Below are 794 nucleotides of genomic sequence, written 5' to 3'. Positions count from 1 at the left end.
ACAGCAGGAGCTGTTGCCCATTAGCCTTAAAACGGCTAAGACTCATGGATATGCATTTGACTTGACAGATGGAAGGCTTGTATTTCGTACTCCGTATGGACAACCTGACTCATACAGCACTGAGGTAAACCACTAATGCAGAGTTTAGTGCATCTAGTCAATGTTTTTTGAAATTCCACATTATAACATCTAGTACAAAGCCTTTTTTATTTTTTGAGTGTCTTTCCCCCCCCCCCCTCCAGGTGAATGGTGTTCCAGTAGAGGTGGTCCATGCAACACTATTCTCCAGACAAAGCTGGGTTTTAGTCATGGTTGACCTGGTGGCTGCTTGCTCCATGCGTCAGTATTCCAATCTTTTATGCTGTGGCTTTCTTTTCTTTTTTCCTTGACATACAGCAAATAAAACTCTTACTGGTGTAATATCCCACAGACAAAGGATCACATGACAACCGTGGCCACATTATGTGGGAGACTCCTGAGGTACTGCATCCATTGGTGTCAGGTCATAACCAGATGCAGGTCAACATTGGCGTCAATGGTGAACTTGTGGAGCAGCCAGTTGCAGAGAAGAGAGGCTATATTGTGAAGCAGCACAACTCCACAGTTGAGATCAGCATCCCCTATGAGGCTGAAGGAGGATACAGGAAGGTCAGGAGGCAGGGTTATTTTTCATTACACATGTTTTAAAATGAGGGACTTCTGATCAGTTGCATATTTAAACAATTTCCTGATTGTATTCTTTTACAGAGCGTTGTGTCTGGGAACCTCTACGAGTTCTACTTTTTTCATCTCTA

General features: G+C 43.3%; 1 protein-coding gene across 1 annotated transcript in view; it reads left to right on the top strand.

Moving 5' to 3' along the window:
• LOC116686313 (uncharacterized) overlaps positions 1-687 on the top strand; it is a 2,249-nt gene extending 1,562 nt beyond the window's left edge. Inside the window, exons 6-7 of the mRNA XM_032511285.1 lie at positions 243-339; positions 431-687. Coding sequence (XP_032367176.1) covers positions 243-339; positions 431-687 — 354 coding nt within the window. The remainder of the gene's footprint in view (positions 1-242; positions 340-430) is intronic.
• Positions 688-794: the final 107 nt, after the last annotated feature.

The sequence above is a fragment of the Etheostoma spectabile genome, unplaced genomic scaffold (assembly GCF_008692095.1).
Source record: "Etheostoma spectabile isolate EspeVRDwgs_2016 unplaced genomic scaffold, UIUC_Espe_1.0 scaffold352, whole genome shotgun sequence".
In the NCBI taxonomy this organism is placed as follows: Eukaryota; Metazoa; Chordata; class Actinopteri; order Perciformes; family Percidae; genus Etheostoma; species Etheostoma spectabile.
Note: the sequence above shows the minus strand (reverse complement) of the source record. Positions and strands in the feature narration are given on the sequence as shown.